The 23,584-nt window shown below is 43.2% G+C and overlaps 1 protein-coding gene across 1 annotated transcript; it reads left to right on the forward strand.

Moving 5' to 3' along the window:
- The first annotated feature begins 408 nt into the window (after nucleotides 1-408).
- Nucleotides 409-22,390, forward strand: LOC148034569 (Vacuolar sorting protein 39). Its single transcript, XM_087679519.1, has 14 exons — nucleotides 409-1,936; nucleotides 2,081-2,362; nucleotides 15,355-15,572; nucleotides 15,695-15,836; nucleotides 16,081-16,365; nucleotides 16,481-16,553; nucleotides 17,696-17,744; nucleotides 17,871-18,303; nucleotides 18,389-18,444; nucleotides 18,528-18,596; nucleotides 18,830-18,941; nucleotides 19,742-19,831; nucleotides 19,922-20,092; nucleotides 20,252-22,390. The coding sequence occupies exons 1-14, from the start codon at nucleotides 560-562 to the stop codon at nucleotides 20,330-20,332; spliced, it is 3,438 nt and encodes a 1,145-aa protein (XP_087535645.1). The 5' UTR covers nucleotides 409-559; the 3' UTR covers nucleotides 20,333-22,390.
- The last annotated feature ends 1,194 nt before the right edge of the window (nucleotides 22,391-23,584 follow it).

Here is a 23,584-nt window from a genome sequence, read left to right on the forward strand (position 1 = left end):
GTGAGGCATTGATGAATCAGATCGAGCCTATAGTTTGTTGAGGAAATTAAAAAAGATACAGTCTCAATAGACATGATTAAGCATGTGTTGTGTTGGTTTATTTGAATATGATGAAGTGTCGGTGAAAAAGAAGAGCAAGCAAACGCTGTGTTGATGATGCAGTCAGATAAGGTGAAGCCTTGATAAATAGGATTAGGCCTACATTGTCTTGATGAAATCAAGTGAGATAAGAGCTTGGTGGATAGGATTAAGCATGTATTGCCCCAATGAAACCAAATAAGATTAAGCCTATGTCGACAATAACATCTTGCTGAATTGGATTAAGCAACATTGTGTGGATGGATAGGGTTAAGGCACACAATCAAAATAAGATTAACCCTTGAGAAGTGTTGTGTTGTGCTAGTAATTACATGGATCCTTTGGTGATGGAATCACAGTGGGCGTGGGCTACTTGAACGACAAGGAAGAAGGTGCATATGTTGGCAAGCGTGTTCTCAGAGAAGAACAAAAGCTATGTGGGAAGGCTGCTCCAGCTTCCATCATCGTCTTCCTCCACTCCATGGAGGTGTCTGATGTGAAAATTCCTCCCTCCCAGCAGCAGCAGCAACCCCAGCGCCAGCAAGCGGTACGCAGAGGCCTTCTCAGGGTTGCCCTGGAGGCATCCCCCCTGCAGCAGGCTCAGATCCCCTCTTGCAGCCTCCGATCCATCGCCATCGTCAACAGAGAGAAGGAGGAGCCTGAGGATCGCCTCCTCCTCTATCTCGGCACCGACTCCGGCCACCTGCTCCTCTACACCTGGTTCCGGTCCCCTTCCCCCTCCCCTTCCAAGCCCCCCGGTGCCACCGAATTCAGCAGCAGCGCCCTCTTCCTCTCCGCCAGCGTCAGCCTCGGCAAAGCCCCCGTCGAATGCCTCTGCCCCCTTCCCCGCTCGGGAGCCATCGCCGCCGTCCTGGACAAGCAGGTCGCTGTTCTTGACCTCCATAGCCTCGACACTTTGGATTTGTTTCCCTTTGGCAAGGGTGCCGTCAACATAACCCGCGCGTTTGGCTGCACCATCAATAGCCTGCACCTGCCTGTGAAAGGAAGAGGCCCTTCTAGTGCTGCAGGTGCCCCGGGCGAGGCTCTCTCTCCACTTGAGACCCCTCGGAAGAGCTCACAGCTTGGTAGGTTATTTGGATCAGGGAAGCTCTCTGCGAAACGGGGAAGTTGGAATCTGCTTAATGGAGAGCCCGGAAGTATCTCCTCCCCATCTAGAGGGGAGCACCTCGATGCAAAACCTAATGCATTCACCATAAGTAAGTCCAATGCAGGCTCCCAAGGATCCGAGTCAAGCATTCAAGAGTCGCCAAACAGGAAGTTTAGTGGCGTTGAAAGATTTGCAGTGGCAGCAAAGCAGAAGCTGGTTCTCTATGAGGTCAGAATTGCAAGCAGGGGGAAAAAGGCTAATATAGGAACGGCGGACAACAGTGCCGTGGCATTGAAGGTGAAAGAGATCAATGGACCTGAAGACGTGATAACCATGGCATGGATAGGAAATTCTATCATCACTGGGAACTTCCAGGAGTACAGGATATTCTCAATAATAGATGGACAGTCTTCCCGTCTTTTCTCGCTTCCTGTAGACCTTGTTAGCCCACCATTATTGAAGCCTTTTCCAAAGGATGTAGAGGCTCTCCTTCTAATGGATACTGTTGGTGTTGTTCTGAATGCAAATGGGCAGCCCACATCTAGTAGCCTTGTCTTTCATGATGTTCCAGATGCCATTGGACAAAGCTTAACTTATGTGATTGTGGTCAAGCGGGGTCTGGTTGAATTATACCACCGCAAGACAGGTGCAAAAGTGCAGTCACTGATGCTGTCTGATACAGCCATTGGGCCGCATCTTGTCACTGATGATGATGATGGCAAATACATTGCTGTTTCTAGTGCTGTAAAGGTAGGCTGTGTAGCTAATTTTCCTTTTGGAGTTGTACATCCATGCACACATGCTTATTCAAACAGTTCTCCTCTGCGTGTGTGTCTTCACGGGAATGTGACGTTGTGTGTGTCTCTGCTCTGAATGCTTAAATTGATGAAGCAGGTTTATTGCCTTGAAAGAGTGCCTGTGGATGAGCAGTTGAAAGAATTATTGAGACAAAGACAATTTGACGAGGCTGTTGGATTGGCAGAGGAGTGTGCAGCGGAAATGGAGGTTGAAAATGCAAGGGAGAAGTTGGCAATTGTGCATGCGCAGGCAGGATTTCTCTTGTTTTTTGATCTAAACTTCAAAGATGCAGTGGACCACTTTTTGGAATCACATGTGATGCATCCAGCAGAAATATTTCCTTTCTTTCCAACTTTGACAGAGCGTTGGCGATCCATAGTAAGTTACATTGCTTTGCCATTCAATTAGCTAATATTTCTTTTTTGGAATGCATTGATTACTTGAAGAGTGCACCTCAAACATGACATTAATGGTTGTCCCAACATGTTTTTAATTGGGCCTTTGGTGCAATGCCTATGTGTGTTAAAGGCATGGTTAACTAGTTCAAGCAAGCGAGATAATGACATAAGCTATCTGATGTGTGTGTGACTCTAAGCAAAGCTAGCATCAGATACGTGGACACTAGGAGTACACTTATTATGAAGATTATAAAGGAAATATGGCTTTGAGCAATTTTCTAGTGATTCCCTATGGCTTTGCATGATGCTTTTATGTGATAATTCAAAACAGAAAGGTGGTACATACATGTGATGCAGTAAACCCTTAACCAACTAGACTCTTGCTAAAAGATGAATAACTTTTTGTGCAAGGTATGCGAGTCAGCTCCCACATAAGCCAAAGACTGAGGCCACATTTAGCCAAGCTAAACAAGCTCTCCAAGAGAGAGCAAGCTTCCAACATACAACTCTATACTAAGCTTACGAGCCAATGTGCTATAGATCCCTTTGTATAATTGGGAAACCCTAAAGTGTTCCTAGCTAATCCCTTAAGAAAGGCTTGGGTCTACAAAGCAGCCCACTACAAACCATCCTTAATGATTTTGTTGTTGAAATATACCACAACATAAATGATAACTGGTAGGGGATATACAAAGAGGATAGCAACTCATGGGTACCACTCTTCATCCTTGCGTTTGCAGATTTAGAGGCTCCTCACCCTTTGACGGTAGTCTCCCTACTTGAGGCGACACCTCCTCATCTTGTGTTTGTAGACTCAGAGGCTTCTTCGGTAATCTTCCTGCACTCTAGGGCTTCCTTTGTGCTATAGCACCCTTGTATCAAATTCACTTCATCAGCATGATTCATCTTTCATCATCTTCTATGTTACTTTTCTCTCTGTGTTTGCCGTATACGCTATGTTTTCCCTTGCAAAACCCACTCTCTCTTTGGTCACTTAGTCGTTTTGACATGGTATTAGAGTCGGAGGTGCTTAGAGAGCCACAAAGATCCTCCTCATCAGAGAATACAAAGACCGGTGGCGGGTTCGGCATCAACATTTGATTTCTCTAACATTTCTATTGCACATTGGGAGATATCCTTTTTCTCCCTCCCACCCTCCCTTCTCCAGTTTGCCACCCCGGTACCATGGCGTCTCCATCGACAGATTGCCCTTCTACTAGGTGCTACTACTACGGTACGAATGGTCATCCCCCTGAAGCTTGTCGACTTCGATCTTTGCTCCCCACCCCCTCAGAGTATATGCGTCTCCCACCTGGCACTTCTTGTGCCACCTCTCCTTTCTGGGCCACAAAGATTGTTTTGCATCGGCTATCGGAGTATTATACTCAAGGCAATAAGCTGTAACTGATGCACACTAAGTCCTTTTGAGCACACAGAGTCTCTAAGACCTTACGAGGTGATAAACCCTCTTGGAGACCACCCACTACGTGGAGGTTTCCCCCACCCACTTCCAGGTATAGTGGCTTCTACAGCCCACATCTCCTCCGTAGCCCACTCTCCTGAGAGCTCGCAACTGTTTCCCACCCTCTTCCACTCAAGTTCGAGAGGCCACTTTTGGGTGTTTTTCGGCTTCTTCTTCCGAGCCCCATATACCCTCTTCGGCACAACCAGTGGCACTTCCTTCATCATTTGATGCTTTGTAGTCGGTGAACCATGATTGGTTGGATTTCTTCTCTCTCTCAGACTGGGATTCAGAGGGGGATTTTCTTACTTTACTCTTAGAGGGGCCTTCTAGTTCTTCTTCGGCTTTAGCGAGGGCTCCAACTTCTATACCTTCCTATTTAGAGAGGGACCCTATGTGCCATGAAGTTCTTCCCACACCACCACCTTTCACTTTTGAGGAGTGGCTCTCCTTTGAGCAGTCATTTCGTCTACTCATACCTAGGATCTCGAGGACCTACTTAGATTGGGGCTCTTGGATCTTCCACAGCGATTTGGTGACTAGGCCTTGGTAAATGATTGATTTTCTTCAATTCTTTGCACCTACATGCTGTTGTGGCAGGGCAGCAGATGCACTTGACTGATTTTCAGTCATTCTTCGCGACAAAACTCTGAATTTTCTCTCTCTACAGCTTTCCCTCTCATGTCCCAGCCATTTCACAGCCTTGCTCTGAAGATCTCAACATTTGGACCCTTGGAGGTTGAGAAATCGCAAATTTCTCTGTTGTAAACCCTAATTTACAGCAGAAATTAGGGTTTAGCAGCAGCCTTGGGAAGCGTGCCAAAAATTAAAAGCTCCAAGACTTGGATTCAACAAGACTGAAGGTGAATTTCAGCTGAATTCAAGTGGAGGACTAGCCAGCCATTGAATTTGGGCATTTCCATCGTCTCTGAAGTTAGTGAAGGCCAATTGAGTGCCCGAATCAAGGGACAAAATAGATTGAAGACTTGCTATTCAGTTTGGACAGCAAGGGGGAGTTGAAATACCGAAAGGGATTGGGAGAATCCCATTGTAAGTCAACTTTTTCCTTCAATAAAGCTAAAGAAATATCGAAAGGGGCGCCAATTTGGGGGCCAATTGGGTGTGCATTGTCCAAGATCAGTAGGTAAATTTGTATTTTCAGATTTGCATTTATTGATTCTAGCTGTAATTAAGTTGTAATCAGGGATTTACTACCCTATCCGAGGAGGAAGGCTGGTTTTAGAATCCATAATATAACACAATATATCTTACAGACCACATAGGTGAATGACACGTATTGATCGACAATACCTTCAAACTTCCTCTCTCGAGATGGATGTGATCCGATACAACAAGACTGGAAGAGTGGAGTATCTATAGTCTTTGGCAGGAGATTCTAGACAAATGAGCTACAGCTTAGCCCCAAAAAGAGCAAGTTGATTGCCCATAAGGCGCTACATTGTTGAAAGAGTGTTATACTTAGATGGATTCTAAGTGCAGCAAACCACCAATGCGCAATGCTGAATCTGATGAAGAATGGACGTTGAGGCAGCAAATGCAACTCCAAAGGCTTAGAATGCAGCTCTTGGTGGTGATGGCCATCGATGAAGATTAAGTAGAGCCAAAACATTGCTAGCAAGAGGGGTGGCAACATTGGATGGAAACACAAGTATATGTATGGTAGCGATGAGTTGGTGATGGAGAAGCAATGACACACAAAGTAGTAAATTGATGTCAGCAATTGAGGAGAGAATTCAAAACACAACAATAAAGAGATGCTTTTGAAGGAGGAAGAGAGAATAGGGCCGGAATATCGGAACCAAATGCAAAAGTAAAGTGGAAAGAGTGGCAAGCTGGTAGCATTTGATGATGTTGATCATGGCAATGTTGCTGCTTCTCTAGTTGTGGACAACTCTTGTATGTAGTGGATCTCAGTTGCATTTAGTATATATCCAAGGTATTGTGGTGACAATATGGCTACCATGGGGTGACTACTTAGTGTACTAGTCATTGTGAGATGTATGCGGATGAGTATGAGTTTCATTCGGGCACTAAAACTATACTTTTGTATTAGCTTATGATTTGTTTAGCATGAATTTTGTCTCAATTTTGAGAGAAAAATTCAGATCAGTTTCAGCTAAGTTTTTGATCAGTTTGAGAACCGTTTATGGTCACTTTTAGGATTAGTTTTGTATCTATTGGATCAGTTTTTGCAATGAGTTTGTGATCAGTTTGAGGTCACATTTGCAACAGTTTGTGATCAATTATAGATCAGTAACAAGTGATTAGATTATACTTAGTTTTCAATGGTTTACAGCTGGTTTCATGGAAAGAAGCATGTTAGTAAATGCCATTGATAGCTTCAACCATGGTTCATGCTGAGAATATATTTTACTATGGATCTGAAGTTAGAATAGTTAAGAAATATGAGTTATGGATGCATCCAATGAGTTTCTAGTAGTAGTTCTAGATTGTATTTCAAATTTACATCATATTTATACTGGCTGGAAACTATCAGCAAGGTTTGGGACATATGGCATGGTTGGACAACAGTGACCAATGTTATGACTGTGATGCCTTATGGAAATTCCAATGTAGTATGCTTTTCTTTTGGCACAATGCAATGCAATCGAGGACGATTGCAAGGATTTCAAGGGGAAGGTCTAGCATGAGGACGTTAAATTTTTAGATGCTCTAATCTTGCTGATAACATTTGATTAAGATATTAATCAAACGTGCAAGGTTGTTTAGGACATGTGATGCACATGGTAGTTATTTCATGGTAACAAGCCAAGGACCTTGAGGATTCAGTGGAGTGTCAAAGGCAAAAGTTGTGATAAGTTATGTGAGTTGCGCTTTGGGGGTCAGTTGTGTTAGAGTGCAGCGATGCGGAAGCGTGGGACCAAGACTAAGAGAGAGAGTGAACGCAGAGAGGAGAGAGAGAGAGACAGTGGAAGATGAAGATCTGCTGTATAAAGTGTGCTCTATACAAAGATATGCAGATATGTACACGGGCGCAGTGCGTGGGACTGCGTGTCTCCACCTCGACGATGCAACCTGCTGTTCACCTCGAAGTACGCTGCAGTTTGCATGATCTCCAGCCTGTAATCTGCAAACAGAAGTGTGGAAGACTGTGCAGAATATCGACTATAAATAGCTAGAAATAATGCGTCCAAAAAAGCAGGTCGGTTGCATTAAATGCAGCCGACTCCGATAATCGCTAACATCCCCTCTCAGAGCTTGGGCGGGGCAGAAGCCTGAGGGATTTGGCATGTCTCCGAAGTAGAGCCTGGGGAAGTGCCTTCGTAAACAAATCTGCAAGATTGTCCTCCGTCTTGCAGTACTCCACAGTTATGGTCTCATCCAGAAGCTTCTCCTTGATGAAGTGGTACTGGATCTCGATGTTCTTCGTCCGGGCATGGAAAACAGGATTCCATGCCAAGGCAATGCAACTCTCATTGTCGCATTGCAGCAAAGTAGGACGAGTCTGGGGGCAGCCAAGCTCCTCCAACAATCTCCGAAGCCACACAGCCTCACATGTGGTGAAAGACGTGGCCCGATACTCCGCCTCAGTAGACGAAAGGGCTACTGCGGGCTGCTTCTTGCTACTCCACGAGATAACACCTACACCCAAGGTAAAACAGTAGCTTGTAGTAGACCGCCTGTGGTCCACATCGTCAGGTCAATCCGAGTCGCTCCAACCTGCAAGTACAAGATCTGAACCACCTGTGCTTGCTGGATAATGAATCCCTAGGTCAGATGTCCCCCTCAAATACCGAAGTATCCTCTGGGCAGCCTGCCAATGCACCGTCTGAGGTTCACTCATGAACCCCGCCAAGAGACCAACAGCGAAACAAAGATCAACATGAGTGTTGAGGAGCCAAATCAATGATCCAATCAACTGACGGTAGCGGGAAGCATCTGCCAAGGGAGAAGTGGAATGTGAAGTGGCCTTCCAGTTCGGATCCATAGGAGTAGAAATGGTCCGACAATCCTCCATCGCAAAAGAAACCAAGAGCTCCTGTACATATCTCTGCTGAGGGATGAAAAGCCCCCTCTGAGACTGATAAATCTCATGGCCCAAGAAGAAGTGGAGTAGACCCCAGTCTATCATCTCGAACGCCTGATGTAAAGCTGCCTTCGTCTCTTTGACCTCTGTGCATGATCACATGTGACAATCAAATTGTCAACATACAACACAAAAAGCACACAACCAGCCTCGGAAGTGTGTACATAAAGCTGCGGATCGGCCTTGGAACGCCGATATCCCAACTGTGACTGAAGGAACGAATCAATCTTCTCGTTCCATGCACGCGGAGCCTACTTGAGGCCATACAAGGCCTTCTTTAACTGGTAGACTTGCCCATCTGAAGATCCAAAGCCAGGAGGCTGCTCGACATAGATCTCCTCCTTCAAATCACCATTGAGGAAGGCCGACTTCACATCCAATTGATAGACAGGCCATCTCCTATGGCTAGCCAAGGCAAGAACAGCTCGAATAGTCGCCATACGAGCAGGGGGGCAAAAGTGTCATAACAATCAATCCCTGGGCGCTGTGCAAAACCTTTAGCAACAAGGCGAGCCTTGTGCTTGTCCAAAGAACCATCGCTAAGTTATTTGGTCTTGAAGACCCATTTGACGCCAATCACCTTCTTATTCGAGGGGCGAGGCACGAGATACCAAGTGCCATTCCTCTCAATAGCCTCCAACTCGGCTTCCATAGCTTTCTTCCATGGTGTGGACTGTAAAGCCTCCTTCACGGAGGTGGGCTCTCGATCTTGCATAACACGGGTCATCAAACAATAGTTAGAGCAAACAAGCTTCGTAGAATGTGCCTGGTGCCTCCGTGATTGCCGCGGACCATCCTGCGGTCCCCACTCCTCAGGGACCCCCTCGATCCCTGAATCTCGGAGTGTCTCACGGACCCAACGAGGAGGAGGCCGGACCTCGCCTCATCTCTCTCCAGCAGCTGAAGACTTTGTGATATCCATCGGTGGTAACTCCTCGGGGGTGACCGGTGGAACAGTAGACTCTGTATTGGAAACAGAATCAGAATCAAAAGGCACGGGCCCCAAAGGAACTGTCTCGGGAGCCCAACTCTCCCCTGGATCTCCAAGAACGGGATGCTCCTCACCCGTTGCTATGGCCGGAACCTCCACGAACCGCACATCTCGACTGGTGTACACATCCCGCTTGACGGGATCATACAAACGATAGCCTTGGGACTGAGAGCTGTAGCCAACAAACACCTGTCTTCGGGAAGCGGCTTCAAATTTATCACGATGAGTCTTGGGAATGTGGACATAGGCATCACACCAAAAAACCCGAAAATAAGAAACATCGGGCTTAGTCCCAAAATAAGCCTCAAAAGGTGTCATCCCATCAACGGCCGAAGTGGGGGATCGATTAAGAATGTGGATTGCAGTAGCCATAGCCTCGGCCCACAGAAACTGCGGTATCTGTCGGTGCTCCATCATGGTGCACGCCATCTCGATCACACTTCGGTTCTTCCGTTCAAGAATGCCATTTTCTTGAGGAGTGTTGGTGTTAGCAAACTCCTGGTGAATACCTTTATCTGCACAAAAATGAGCAAACTCATTAGAAACAAATTCACCACCCTTGTCGGATCGCAAGGTCTTCAATCGCCGGCCCGATCGGTTCTCCTCAAAGAGAAGCCAATCCTTGAAGTGGGAGAAAACCTCCAACTTCAACGCCAAGAAATAGGCCCAAGTCATCCTGTTGTAGTCATCTACGATCAACATGAAGTACGAGCTCCCTTTCAAGGACTCGTTCCTCATAGGGCCACAAAGATCCGTAGATACAAGCTCCATCGGGGAAGTAGACCGCCGCGAAGCGTTGTTGGGAATCGCATCCCTATGCTGCTTCCCACGAATGCAGGAGATGCATGGCTGCTGGCTCACCACTATGTCCGGCAACCCTCGAACAAGCTGTCCACGTGACGCCCTCCGAAGAAAATCATAGTTGAGGTGACCAAACTGAGCATGCCATAGCTCTGACTATGTCTGAGAGGTAAGAAGAAGAGTAGGGAGAGCGATAGAAGATGTCAATTTGTGGATGCCGTTCTCCTCATATCCTGATGAGAGAACCTTCCTTGACCCACGATCAAGGACTCGCACCGAATCACTGTCAAACTCCACCAAAAGGCCAAGTGAACAAATCTTATGGACCGAAAGTAGATGATACCCTAAACCTGGCACATGCAACACCTTTGAGGTATGGGTACCACCACGTCCATCTGGAATAAGCTGCATCTCACCCCGGCTTGCAATAGACACTGAAGAGCTATCTCCGATGAGAATCTGCCTATGCGAAGGTCGCAACTGGGCAACACCAACTAATGAAGGAGTCATGTGCTGGGAGGCACCACTGTCAACGATCCACTCTCGAGCCTGGGAGGCTGACATCGCAGCATAAGAAGCCTTTGGGGTAGAGTCCTCAATGACTGCTAGATGAAGAAACGCAGCTGATGAGGGTGCAGCCACCGCTCCAGAATCCTTCGTGTCCTTGTTGGTGTTCTTCTTGTCTTGGTCGGGGCAATTCTTCTTTCAATGGTCGGTCTTACCACAAATATGGCATGTGGATTCTTTTTCCTTGTCCTTCTTTGACTTGTTGTCCTCCTCCTCCTTCTTCTTTTGGTCCTTCCCCTTCTTCTGAGAGGCTTGACCTGTCAAGGCTTCCGACTTGGAAGCATGCTGTCCCTTCAGTTGTTCCTCTTGGTCCAAGACCATAGGAACCAACTCTTCCCATCGAAGAGTAGACTCACGCCCCGAAGCAATAAGGGCGGAGTAAAAAGCACCGAATCGTGGTGGCAACTGGGACAAAAGTGTGATCGCGATGTCTTCGAAGGAAATGGGCTTCCCTGCATTCTGAACTTGCATTTGAAGCTGTCGAAGCTTGTTGATGTGCTCCCGCAACGAAGAAGACTTGTTCACGGATAAGGTCCGCATCTGCACCTCCAAAGAAACCCGTTTCATAAGGGTCATCCGGTTATGCATTTGGTCAAGCTCCAGCCATATCTCCCGAGCCACTATCAAGTGCTCGATGTGGGCTATCACGGCTGTAGTACAAGACAGAAAAAGAAAAGAACGAATCCGGGCATTCAGTTTGTCCCAGTGAGACTGTGCCTTGGCCAACTCCGCACGAGCATCGGAAGAGAGTTTGGACTCATCTCTCACCGAGGGCCGGTCGATCTCCTTCTGTACAAGCTCCGCCAAATCGTAAGACTCAAGGATGGCCAACATCATCACGCGCCAGATGCGGTAATTGTCGCCATCGAGCTTTTGACCTGCGGGAAGAGCCGGTAAGATAGGCACCTTCAGATCCATGATCGTCTGGAACTCCAAGTCAATCTCTGTAGACATCTTTACCTATAATGCCTTCACAAACGCAAAAGCAGCCCCCTCTGATTGTGAAAATGCAGCCTGCTAGGGCTCTTTCTTCCGCGTCCTGAACCTTCTTCACTTGCCGGAGGCGATGAAAAGGTAAAACCTGCACTTGAAAGCTGAAAACTCAGCCTTCCTCCTCTTCAAACAGCAGTAAACAGCAGCAAATCCACCAACTGGACTCCTTTCCCGCGCGCCCACGCTCGCTTCAGCCTTGTTCCGATGCGCAGCCCTTCCGCTCGCCCTCGAACGCTGGAAACGCAGCCTTGTGTCGCGATGGAATTTCCTCTTTAGGCAGGTTCTTCACTCAGTCAGGCCTTCTTCACTGCTCTGATACCATGTCAGAGTGCAGCGATGCGGAAGCGTGGGACCAAGACTGAGAGAGAGAGTGAATACAAAGAGAAGAGAGAGAGAGAGAGAGACAGTGGAAGATGAAGATCTGCTGTATAAAGTGTGCTGTATACAAAGATATGCAGATATGTACACGAGCGCAGTGTGCGGGGCTGCGTGTCTCTACCTCAATGATGCAACTTGCTGTTCACCTCGAAGTACGTTGCAGTCTGGACGATCTCCAGCATGTAATTTGCATACAGAAGTGTGGAAGACTGTGCAGAATATCAGCTATAAATAGCCAGAAATAATGCGCCCAAAAAAGCAGGTCGGCTGCATTAAATGCAGCTGACTGATCAGTTCGACTGGCAGTCCGATTGGACTGCCACGTGTCAGTCCGACCAGACCAGACTCTGATAATTGCTAACAAGTTGGTGCTAGTTTTGACCTTAGGATAGTTATTTGTCCAATAAGTATCGGTGGTGAGACTAGGGACTCACATTAATTAATTAATTAATGCTAGTTTAAGGGTCAATAGAGATTAGGGATCACTCCAGGTTGCAAATGGCCTAGCCAATTTAATTATGGATGGGCCATTCACTTAGTTTACGAGAGAGAGAGAGAGAGAGGTGTTGGTCCATTTTCTGATCAAAGAACAACAATTTGCTGTAGAAGACAACCATTTGGAGGGCAAGGAGTCACCTTCCAGGGGTTGGCAATAGCATCGCTGATCAAGTGACAGCATTTTGGAGGTGCTTGGCAGTAGGTGATTGCATTAAATACAGGTTGGAGCAGGTAGTAGGATGAATTTAGGGTTTTCTCGCGAAGAAAATCAGATTTCTCTGTCATCTTGGCTTTCTCTCATCTTCTCCAACCTATTCTCAGGAGATCTCAGCATTTCTCAGCCATTTTGAGTAGATCTCAGCCAAATTTGGTGGATGATAGAGAGATCTCTGATGTAAACCCTAAATTTCTACAGAAATTAGGGTTTGACAGCCACCCTAGGACTCGTGCCAATTGGTGAAGGCATCATACATTAAATTTAGCATTTGAAATTTTGGTAATTGTCAAGGAATTCAGATGCCAGTCCATTCATTGTAATTTGTGGTAGCATTTGGACAATTGGTGGTTTCATTTGTGTTAATCCTGGGTGAAAAATCAAGGGATAATTGGCCCAAATTGATTGTTGATTGTTGCTACAGCAAAGAGGCTTTTGGAACAACAAAGGAGATTGTAAATCTCAGCTTGTACTCATTCCATTAGCAATCAAGTTAAAGAAATACCAAAAGGGGCGCCAGGCTTGGGGCCAACAGGATGTCCAATATTTGAGATTATTAAAGTAATTTGTGCATTTTAAGTTATGTTCATTTACTGATTTCAACTCACGAGAAGAAATTATGGATGCTCGTTGTTAACAAGTTGGTGGATATGCGGGATGAACTTGTGTCCCTTGTCAGGATAATCTCTTTAGAGGATATGGCTATGGTTTTTTTGACTTAGCTGCCATCTCCTTGGTTTGATGTCTTCTACACTAGCCTTTTGCATCAAGGATTCATGAGAAGCTTCTATGGAAGGAGCTTGCCCCACTTGTTTTGGAGCATGATGAATGCGCCAAAGAGGTTGCTAGTGGATCCATCTCCACCAAAGCTTTTATTACAGGTTCGGGAGAGGGAAAGAAGAAGAAAGGGAAGTCAAAGACTAAGCAACAAGAGAGTTCTTCCAGCTTTGACTTTGATTTGGAGAAGCCTAAATGCCCATGATGTGGGAAGGGGATACATCTAGAGAAGAAATGTTGGAAGAAGTATTCTCATCTTCGTCCATTAGCAAAGGATGGAGCTAAAACATTTGAGTCTTCTACCTCTACTTCAGTAGTTACCCATGAGTCTGTGTTCCTTCATATTGTTTAGTTGGAGGAGCCTTCTTCAGAGGCTTTGGCTGGTTGATAGTGGAGCTTGTAGTCATATGACTTCATGAGCGATTTGTTGTAGGATCTATGTCCTTTTGAAGGTTCAGTGATTGTTGATGACATTGTATCAGTACCTATTAGTGGTGTTGGAACTTTGCCTTTGTCTCTCGACTGCGATTCGACCACCCATTCACATGCCCTTTATGTTTCAGACTTGGGCTTTCTACTCCTCTCAATTTATGGCCTTACTAGGCTTGGTACTTGGGTCTTCATCGAGCAGGCTGTTTGTATTGAGAAATCTTCTACAGGGGCTGTTATTGCGACAGGTTGGCAAGAGAGCACGCTTTACAGGCAATTGTCTATTACTACATCTGTTTCCACAAGTTCCTTCCCATCCCCCATTCTCTCCTCCGGTGGTTCCCTCGTAATCCCCATCCCTTTTAGAGGAGTACTATCTTGGTGATGCGGCTATGGATTCCCTGGCTCCCAGTGTTTCAGAGGGAATTTCCCAAGATTGTGAGGAGCTTCTTCATCGGTAGTTTACACTGACAAACGTCATCGACATTGGCATTCCTCTTGCCATCCCAGGATCTGTTTCTTTCTTGTCCTTCTATCAAATGTAGAAGGTGAGAGGGGGTGTTAGCAGTCATGTTTGTTATGCCTTGCCAGCTCTTGTGTGTGAGCGTGAGTTTGAGTCAAATGAGGACTTTAGGAGTTGTGACTTGTTCGTCACTTGTTTTGACGGAGGAGGTAGCTCATTCTAGAACACTCTGTTTAATACCTTTTACATTTTCTCCTCGAGTCAGGATTTTGTGTAGATTTCTTGGGTAGTTTTTGCATTCGTCAGTTTGTCTCACCTACTAGACATTGTCCAACCTTTCGGGATTTTTCTAAGATTTTTTGGCATTTTACCAGCATTAAATGCTGGTTGTCCATATTTTGGCCCCGGATTTCAGGTGAGTCAGATTTTGGGGTATTTGGCTATTTATAGCCTCCCCACTGAGTTGGTAGATTATTCATTCATCTTCCTTCTTCCTTGGTAGGTGCACATTGACTCCGTCATCTTCCTTCGTCTCTAGTGCTGCGGTCATCATCAGCCTGATTTGGTGCCCTAATTGATGCTGTGGGCTGTGTGCAGGGACTGATCAGTCCTCTTGTATTCAGTATTCTTTCCTCGTTCAATGTATATTTCTTTCTTCTTTTCTTGTAGTCTCTCTCTGTTCCTTTGTCTTTGTGTTCATGTTCCTTCTTCTGTTGTGCACTCTCACAGAGGGTTAGGCTTAGCCATGCTCTAGTTGGATGCAAAGTAGTGGTAGATGTTTGGAGTGCAATTCTTGGGTGCCTTTGATGGTAGTAGATATCCTCAAAAGAAAATTAATTAGACAGGCATCTATAATTAAAGAAAAGGTATTTGTGCACATGCCTCCATACAAGCACTTATTCACTGAATGGTGGCATGCTATGTTTTGGTGAGAGTGATTTGGCAGCCTAGGGAATTAGCAAACTCAGTATGGCCTGAGTGAAGTTTGCTTTAGTCAGAGCATTGTCCACCCTCTAATTGAATGCACGTTAGCTGTGGAAGTGCATGGTGCAACTGTTGTAGGTGTCAATTAAGCAACTGCAAAGGAAAAGTTGGGAGATTACATGCCTTTAGACAAGCATTCGTAAGTGAAAGAAATGGCATACACACAGACACCTCCACACAAGCATTTCTAAAAAAATATATCCCCCTCCCCCCCCTTCCTTCTCCCGGGTAGTGGTTGTAAGAAACAATTACACTGCTAGTTGAAAAGGACGCTGAAGGTATAAATTCTGACAGCAAAGAAGAAGAGATTGGCCTAGATGGTTTACATTTTCTTCAAATTTTGCAGGTTCCTAGAAATAGATATTGGGGTTTACATCCTCCACCTCAAGCATTAGAAAATGTTATTCAGATCAAATTACAAGCTGTCCAAAGGGGGCTAGTTCTGCAAGCAGTCAGTGACTTTCCTGAAAAACAGACTGGACATGGTTTCTTAGCTGCATCATCACGAAGCAAAAGTGCAATGGTGGAAGATTATACAATGCAGGCAACCGAACATGTGATTCGGTAGGCTTTTCAGCCTACTTTACTATTTCTGCAATCTTTTTTGTATATTTGTGACCTCTCTCTAAGCATAACAAACAGATTTTAGGAACTTCATATTTATTGGCTGGTTTTTTAATATCCAGATACCTGAGGATTGCACGCAGCAAAGCCATGACAACTTCAATGAAGGAGGGCGTGGATACACTCCTCATGAAACTACTAATCAAAGTAGGTTCTATTGGAGAGATGGAAAGATTTGCAGCTTTGCAAAACAGCTGTCTTGTGGTATGTACATCTTTTCAAACTTTTCAACTTGTTATAATGTATGAACATTTTGTACTTGCAAACTTAGTAGTGCATGGTGCATTTTTATTGAGCTCTTGGTGACCTTAGAGCTCCATTCCATGCATGCTGTGTGTATGTTGGTGGAGGAGCAGGTTGATAAGAAATGTTGTAAGCTGCAAGCAAGAAGGCCACTCAACAGCTTGCAGGGAGCATGACAGTGCACCTTCTTGCATGGACAGTGCAGGAGGAAGTTGAAGAGCTATTGCAAGATTCCCAAAAGCTTCGTACACTTGCCTTCCTTTATGAGACCAAAGGTATGCTAGCCTCAGCACTGCAGGTGTGGCAAACATTGGCCCAAGGTAAACCAAACGGGAGAATGGCTGGGATTCGAGCTCATAGAGAAATCAATGAGGTGCTGCTGACAGAGACTGATCCCATGTATGCTTCCAGTTTAGCTGCTGCTTGTGAAGCTTCCAGGCTTTTAGAGTCCTCTTCAGATGGAGATTTAGTTCTAATGCATCTGAAATGGGTACTTACACTGCTTATATTGCACCTTAATACTCTATACTAGCCTAGGTTAAAGAAATGCTTGTTATTCAAGATAGCAATCCTGACAAGTGTGTGATTTTACTCTGAAACTGCAGATCCTGAAGGTCAGCCAAGAACTTGCATTTCAGATACTAAGCTCACCTAAACGTGCCAAGGCACTGTCTTCAGGTACGTCTTAATAAGGGCAAGAAGGGAGAGAGAGACCCCTGCCCGGGGCAGGGTCCCCACCCGGGGGGGGGGGGGGGGATTACTAAGTCGTAAGTCCTAAACATGATGCATGCTTGTGGATGAATGTATTATTGGCTTTGTGCATTATTCTACATTAGACATTATCTTTGGCTTTGTATATCAGCATATGGAAATCTACTGAACATGGTGGGTGATGTTCTGAACACATAAAAACAAGAAGCTTGAATTCAATGATTTGATGATGCCTCTCTTTTTATTCATCCACAATTTTTGCAGTCCTTCAAGGAATTTTGAGTTGATAAGATGGAGATTATGATCAAGAAGCACTGTGACTGATGTTCCCAGATATGCTACAGGATATTGTTACTAATAAATTGTAATTTTGCAAGTGGATTGGCCCACTGACTACCGTAGTAAGGAAGAGTTCTGATCAAGCCATCAAAACAAATAAAAAGACAATTGTTTGAAATTGGGAGCAAAGAAAGAGACACAAGCCTGCATAATATGAAATGTGAAGGAGAACTAGTATGTAGTATGGCGAAAAGGGATTGCAAAAACTTTTCATGATAGAGATTATAATCAGGAGTCATTGGAATATGGATTGTGGGCATGCATGGTCTTGTGCAACATACATCACATGCTTGCTAACAGAAATCATGTAATATGGCACATGTAGTACAGTGCGAGCAACAGATTTGTAGTATTATTATTAATTTTCTGGAGCCTAATCCTCTGTAAGGGATCTCCATATTTCAACTCGTTATTAATCCAAAGAAACCATCAATTGATCAATTCAATATTTTTTAAAAGCAAAAAAAGATTTACTGAAATTGCTAAAACAGTTAGGAATCCAGAGAATTTTGTGCCAATTTCGCCACTCGCATGGGACGGGGGGTACAATCTTTATCTTTGGTGACGTAGGTCTGAACTTCTTTGTTTCAAATAGATGGATAATAATCCGCAGTGGGAGGAGAATCGGATCTCTGACTGTGTGCCTGTTGAAGATTGGGGGCCTTGTTTTTATTCACAACTTTCTTGCCTGTTGTTGACTGCATAGTAGATTTGGTGTTTTAATTGTGTTTCCTATATTTGGAACTTAAAATGAACCTGTGGCTTTGTAGATGATGTTCTTCATGGGTTGGGGCCAAGCGAGACATACGTGCAGCAAAGGTGGACACCTGCAGCCTTGATTGCATCTGCTAAAGTCAACCCAAAGAAAATTTCTACGTTCTTGTGTTTTTTTGTATAACTTGGAATACTGGTCTGATTTCATAAGGATACACATTTCCATTACAGGTATTTGCAGTGGCTAGTGCAAGATCAAGGTGTGGAAGAACCTCGCTACCATACTCTGCTTGCTCTTTCCCTTGCCAGATCTGCAATGGAAAGCCTAGCAACACAGATCACAAGGTTGGAAGTCACTGATGAACCTGTCGTTTCAAAGTCTTCTGATAAAAGCCATGATATGAAATCAGGGAGCACAACAGAAGAGGAGTTCAAGAATGTACGCAATGGCTTGGACACAAATGGCTTAGCAGATGTAGTTGTTGGCATGCATCCTAGCCTTAAAAAAGGAGATGCTATACCTGTTGACTGTAGCATTTATACTTCTTGTATACCTTCAAATGATGTCAGATGCAAGTTGCAAGATTTTTTAGAATCTTCTAATAATTATGATCCAAGTACGGTTCTTGCTGTTATTCAAGGTTCTGACCTTTGGAGAGAGCAGGTTAGAGGTTTTTTTTAAGTAAGATGTGCTTTTGTGACTCTACACCAGATCCTTTTTTTGATGCATTACAAACGTACTATGACAGGCAATTGTTTACAGAAAACTAGGGGATGAATTGTCAGTATTTCAAATATTGGCCTTGTAAGTATGTTTCTAGATTTAGAAGTGTTCTTTTTTCACCGCTGAAGGAGTTCCCTAAAATATAGGACTTTTGATTTGATAAGGAAACTAGGAGACACTGAAGCTGCTGAACAGTACTGTGCAGAACTTGACCGACCAGATGCATACATGAGGTGATGCAGAATCACTTTGTTAACCTTAATTCTGGTGCTTCTAGTTAGTTTGCTTTTATTCAATGCTCAACTCTCTTTGATTTATATACGAGTACAATTTGCAGTTTTGTGCAAGTGCCCACATGTTTAGGTAGATGTGGGTTGATGATTAAGTGCATGGTATAAAGCACTTCACACATGTGCCAATGAGATATGAAATGTCCAATTTTATGTTGTTCTTTGTTGCACACTAGGTTACTGGACCTGTACTTGAAGCCAGGTGATGGGAGAGAACCCATGTACAATGCTGCTGTGCATCTGCTACAAGTTCATGGGACTTGTCTTGACCCCCTCCAGGTTTTGGCGGTGAGGCACTAATATTCAAACCACTGGAGAGGATTCTTTTTGCTGAATCCTCATTTCATGCCTAAGACTTCAAAACTAGTTCAAATTGGTCTTAAGTGTTGTGCACTTTTTTTGGTATAGGCCTTTTTTTTCATCGGGGGTGGGGGATGATCTATGCTATGCAAATGGATATAAACAAACACTATTATGATCTGTATTTCCATTCGAGGAACTCTCTCTTAATAGAAAGTTACTCAGTGTTGTGGACCAAGTTATGTGAGAAGTATTTATATTTGTCTTCCAGCTTATGATGGAAGCATAGTTGCTGGAATCTCCCTGAGGTTCCACTATTCAACAATCTCTCTATTCCTGTTTCTATTTTCATGTCCAGTTCTGTTTCTGCCTTGTTACTGGGAACTTGTATAGTTAACCGGAAAGCCCCTGAAACTCTAAATTCACACCGTTCCCACTTCTGTTTCCATTTCCAATTCTCTTTCTGTTACCTGGCTTCCCAGAACTATGGATGGAAGTGTGCAGAGGTTTCTATTAAAGTTGAAGTCTGTGGGACTGAAATGTATTACACACATGGGGTATCTTGAATGGGTCACTCACTAAAACTCATCACATCCGAACTGTAAATATCTAGTGGGCTGTGCCAATCTAGTTCTGGATTGTACACGAGTGTATGTAGGGATGAACCTCTTAAGCTTCTCTCTTTTTTCAGTTTTCTGTTGCAAGGGGGTTGGATTTGTGAATGTGGAAGGCAGGGGCGGATGACACCGGTTCAGGAAGTTGAATGATTAGCTATATGGTTTTTGTAGGCCTTACCATTGAATGTACCTGTGCAACTGGCTTATGAAACGATTGCTCGAATGTTCAGGTCCCGAACACACTTTCATCGGGAAGGGCAGGTATAATGCTATATCTCTCAGACTTGTTTTACTTAAAGCAACTGTTTTGTTTTTCATTTAAAAATTGGTTGTGGAATTAAATGCATGCAGATTGTAAGGCATCTGTCACGTGCTGAGAATTTCGAGGCTCGACTGTTGAGGCTTGCTGAACGTGCCAGATACGTTCGCATTACTGACCAAACATCTTGTGGATCTTGCTTCTCACGATTTGGAACTAAGCTTTTTGCTCTTTATCCCAATGGCTCAGCTGTCTGTTACAAGGTTTTAATTTTCTCATATAATCATCTTTGGTATTATTATTCCTTCCCTCTAGTTTTTAATCTCCTCTAGATTGTAGACCAGTTTGAAGTTCACTTGCAGGTTTGTCTGTTGGTGTTTTACTAAAGTTGTATTAGAACTAATGTGGATGTATGACCTCAGTGTTTTCGAAATTCTGGGAGCAGCATTGATCCAGTAAGTGGTCATGACTTCAAAAAGGATCCCATTAGAGCTGAAATCTAATGCTTTCAATAGATATACAGCGTCAAAGGTACCCATAATTACGACCTTGAAAGGCCCTTGATGTAAAGGGCAACAAGCCACAGCTTTGAGTCAATGGTGAATCTTATTAGTCACCATTTTTGGAGCGGGGCTGGCAATTTTTTCTTTTAGAACATACACCTATATATTGATTTCATTCGCATGCGATTTGGTGCCATGAAGTGTGTTTCATTGCACAGAATAGAAAATGTAAATTCTAGCTGTAAAAACAAAGTGCCAGCAAGCTATGTCAGCAACTGACAGTGGGCTTAGAAGGGGTGTTTGAAAAGCAGTCTGCCTTGAGAGCTGGACTGATGAATCAGACTTCATGATTTGAAAAAGGGACGTTTTCACATCAGTAGAGCCAAGCTCCCAAACTACAGGACTCTCAAGGGGACAAACAAAAAGTGTGTTGGCATTGTTGAGTTTGGACTTAAAAGCAGGCAGCAGGCGGCTGCCCTTGGGCTTTGAATCTGTTATGAGAGCCAGATTGTTTTAGGGGCTCATAAAAGCATATATGTATGTCTGAGATTACACCCCAACTTGCTTTCTGGTTCTCTGCTGACTTCACTAATACACACTTTGAGAGTCCAGTACTGCTCTGCATAGCTCAGGTGTTGTGTGTCCAATCAGTACACTTAATTAGATTAAGAGTAAATAAATGGTTCTTTTGCAACCACTGGGAACTAAATTCCAAGTTGTGAGCAACCCTTACTAGTTCACTAGTGGTGAGGTAGAGATGCCAGGGTTCATGGCAATTGTGATGAATGTAGAGCTGTGGGAAATTTGTAGCTATATTGAGTTACTGTATGGGAAGATAATAAATATCTTGAAGGTGTTGACTTGGCATGGACACTTTACAGTTGAAGTACCCCAAATAGGAGGGGAAAATTCTTTCTTTCTATGGTTGGGACAGTCAAATCTTATCTATTCAGTCCTAGTAGTTTGTCTCCTTGGAAAGTGCTCTTACACAATTTAATGCCCTTGGTGTTACCATGTAATGTTGTATGTCAATCTTTCAACCCCTTGGGGCAAGTAGTGCGTCTCTTGCAAGTCTCGTCCTCATTTGTAACATTCGTTTGCTCAAATCAACCAAGTTAAATGTTTACTAGAAACTTGAGCTATGTAAGGGCCTAGATCTTATTTATTTAAATTAGCTCTGTCAACAAACTTATATTGGCCACTCACCAAAAGTGATTTTTTTTGTGATACAAAGAGCATGAAAGTCTATTCTTAGTTGAGTACACAAGTGATTTTTTTGTGATATAAAGAGCATGGAAGTCTATCTTAGTTGAGTATACGAGGATTCTAAATAGACACTAAAATAAAGTTGGGAGGGTGCCTTTGTAGGCTATAGACTATGACTTTTATTTGATTGTACCCTTGGTTACTTTTCTAGAACTGATGTATCAAATTTATGTTAAGTGTTCTTTGTGTTATAGTCGTATTGGGAAATGGACAAGAGTTGTGATAGTAGCTATAATGTGAAGAATGCAATTGTGCATATGATGGTATTTCTAAGATGTAAAGAATCTAGAGCATTACATTGTTTTGCTTAGTCTTTGCATGACAATGTATAATTTGCTATTGAATATTTGCTTGAAAGGTTAGTTGGGTTTTGATACTAGCGAGGGCTGATTGTTGTGTTTTCAATTGCACACATGTAAATAATCACTATGTATTTGTGTGGCTTGTTCAATGATGTTGAGTAATTTTTTGTGAGCCATAATACAAAACAAGAGTGAAAATAGTAGCTTATTGGAACTCATCTTTGTCACTAGTAAGTAATGTGCATATGCTATTTGCATTTATGCTAAGAAGTTATTTGCGTATTTTACTAATGGTTTGTGATGACTCCACAAGACTTTAATGGCATGCCATAGTAGCACAAATGCTCAATGAATGAGAAAAGGCCAATGTCTCATAAAGATAATTATGCAGTGTGACCTTATTTCTTGTGTTTTGTATTTGGAAGTGTGGAGATTGATAGGGATGGAGCTAACAAACCATGGATGATGGGAAATCCAATGTAGTAGGTGGTGTAAGCGATGAGGAAGAGAGAGCTAGTGGTATTATTTTGTTTAGGTTTTTCTCCAACTACATATTTGTGAGGGATATTTTCAAAAGTAGAATCTTATGATCTTTTGTCGTCCGTACTTCCAAAGGATATTCTTACAAGAAAGAAATTAAAAAAAGCAAAGCGACAATGGTTTAATTCTTTCTTTAAGTATCAAAAGGATGCTAAAAGAAGAAATTAAAAATGCAAAGGGAGAATGCTTTAATTTTTTCTTCAAGCATCATTGTTTGGATTGGGAGCAAGTGTAGAAGACTTTGGATAGGATTGACATTTGTTGAGATAGATGTGCTCAAAATTTTAGCTAATTATTAAAGATTACCCATGATCAAGTACACATGTTTTTTTTAAAGACCATCTTTGATGAAGACTATTTGATAGACAATCAATGGTAAAGTGACGGTAGAGCAAGTTTAAGGGGTAGAAAAAAGAAGATTCTTCTTAATGAATTCAACATTATTTTTCTCAAATTGTCTACTTTGTAATGTTTTGATGATCAAATTCTATAATTTATCTCTAAAAGAGACACAAGGAGTAACCAAGTTGTAACCAAGCTAGATGAAAGAGAAATATTGAAGTAGAAAGAGTTTCTATTACCTTGATGAATAAAGCATTTTCATAAAGTTTTCATTGCAATTCACTATCCATTAGTGTTCAGTTTGAACAAAACATTTGGTGGTGGTGAGCTTTTGAAGTAGATACAGAGTATTTTTAGATAATACATTGGAGTTTCCATTAGACTTTAATACATGGTGTGAATAAGAGTCAATGAGTAAAAGGATAGCTTTTTTATTGAGGGGTTTGGAACTACAATGTAGAATGATATATAGTTGGGGATTTGAAGGCACTCAAATGCATTTTCAAAGGGAGTTAATTCTAGTTGTTCTTGTCTCTATTGTATTTCTCTAGCAATAGTGTTGGACTCAAGTAACTTTAACATAGCTTTCTTTAGGTATATTAAAGACCCACAATTTAAGGAAGTTTTGGATATTTCTTTAGTTGATGTTAATATAAGTACACTTTATGTACTTTGCAAGAAAAGCTAATTTATCTTTAGAAACTTAAATCCATGTCAACTAGAAAGCATGCTATAGTTAAGTTTGAGAAAATTTTATATTTAATTGGTTTGCATGGAGGTAGTGTTGTCATTGAACCAAACT

The sequence above is a fragment of the Lygodium microphyllum genome, chromosome 6 (assembly GCF_053477565.2).
Source record: "Lygodium microphyllum isolate KBCC chromosome 6, Lygodium_microphyllum_v1.1.10, whole genome shotgun sequence".
Classification (NCBI taxonomy): domain Eukaryota; kingdom Viridiplantae; phylum Streptophyta; class Polypodiopsida; order Schizaeales; family Lygodiaceae; genus Lygodium; species Lygodium microphyllum.